Here is a 1,553-nt window from a genome sequence, read left to right on the forward strand (position 1 = left end):
AAACAAAAGGTTTTATAAGTTCACAACATTTTTTTATATACATACAAATAAAATCTTACCATTTTCCCTTCACTAAAATTTCTTCATTACAAATCTAACAATTTACTTGATCCAATGGCACCATCAATTGCACAAAATGGGCATATTAATGGAGAAGTAGCTATGGATTTGTGCAAGAAATCAATCAATGATCCATTGAATTGGGAAATGGCTGCTGATTCTTTAAGAGGCAGTCATTTGGATGAAGTGAAAAAGATGGTGGATGAATTTAGAAAGCCAATTGTGAAACTTGGGGGTGAAACTTTGACAGTTGCACAAGTTGCATCCATTGCAAATGTTGATGACAAAAGTAATGGGGTTAAAGTGGAACTTTCTGAAAGTGCAAGGGCTGGTATGAAAGCTAGTAGTGATTGGGTTATGGATAGTATGAGTAAAGGTACAGATAGTTATGGTGTTACTACTGGATTTGGAGCAACATCTCATAGAAGAACAAAAAATGGTGGTGCTCTTCAAAAAGAACTTATTAGGTAAACAAACTATTTTTTTTCGTTATATATACTAACAATGTAAAGAATTTAATATTTTTTTGTTATATATACTAACAATGTAAAGAATTTAATATTTTTTGTTATACATAGCTTATCGACTACTTGAGTGCTCCATTGATAAAGTTTTTTTTTGTTTTTACGCGAAGGGGATTCGGATGAATTCAGTTAAAATGTGATCTTAATGAATTATGATATTTTTTTGTAGGTTCTTGAATGCTGGAGTTTTTGGTAATGGAATAGAATCATCTCACACATTGCCACATTCAGCAACAAGGGCAGCTATGCTTGTTAGGATCAACACTCTGCTTCAAGGCTACTCTGGCATTAGATTTGAGATCTTGGAAGCAATCACTAAGTTGATCAATAGCAACATCACCCCGTGTTTGCCTCTCCGTGGCACGATCACTGCCTCGGGTGATCTCGTCCCTTTGTCCTATATTGCTGGTTTGCTCACTGGCAGACCTAATTCCAAGGCTGTTGGACCCAATGGTGAGAAACTTAATGCTGAGGAAGCTTTCTGCGTGGCTGGTGTTAGTGGTGGATTTTTCGAGTTGCAGCCTAAGGAAGGACTTGCACTTGTGAATGGCACAGCAGTTGGTTCTGCTATGGCATCAATAGTCCTGTTTGAGTCCAACATCCTTGCTCTTATGTCTGAAGTTTTATCAGCGATTTTTGCTGAAGTGATGAACGGAAAGCCCGAATTCACTGACTATTTGACACACAAGTTGAAGCATCACCCTGGTCAGATTGAGGCTGCTGCTATTATGGAACACATTTTGGATGGAAGCTCTTATGTGAAGGCAGCTCAGAAGCTCCATGAAATGGATCCTCTTCAAAAACCAAAGCAAGATCGTTATGCTCTCCGAACATCTCCACAATGGCTTGGACCTCAGATTGAAGTCATTCGTGCTGCAACTAAGATGATCGAGAGGGAGATTAACTCAGTGAACGACAATCCATTGATCGATGTTTCAAGAAACAAGGCCTTACATGGTGGCAACTTCC

General features: G+C 38.4%; 1 protein-coding gene across 1 annotated transcript in view; it reads left to right on the plus strand.

Annotated features, from left to right (window-relative positions):
* Window positions 1-1,553, plus strand: part of LOC107013137 (phenylalanine ammonia-lyase-like) — a 7,989-nt gene continuing 6,436 nt past the window's right edge. Inside the window, exons 1-2 of the mRNA XM_015213126.2 lie at window positions 1-527; window positions 754-1,553. Of these exons, the coding sequence (XP_015068612.2) occupies window positions 115-527; window positions 754-1,553 (1,213 nt within the window). The 5' untranslated portion in view covers window positions 1-114. The remainder of the gene's footprint in view (window positions 528-753) is intronic.

The sequence above is a fragment of the Solanum pennellii genome, chromosome 3, assembly GCF_001406875.1.
Source record: "Solanum pennellii chromosome 3, SPENNV200".
Lineage (NCBI taxonomy): Eukaryota > Viridiplantae > Streptophyta > Magnoliopsida > Solanales > Solanaceae > Solanum > Solanum pennellii.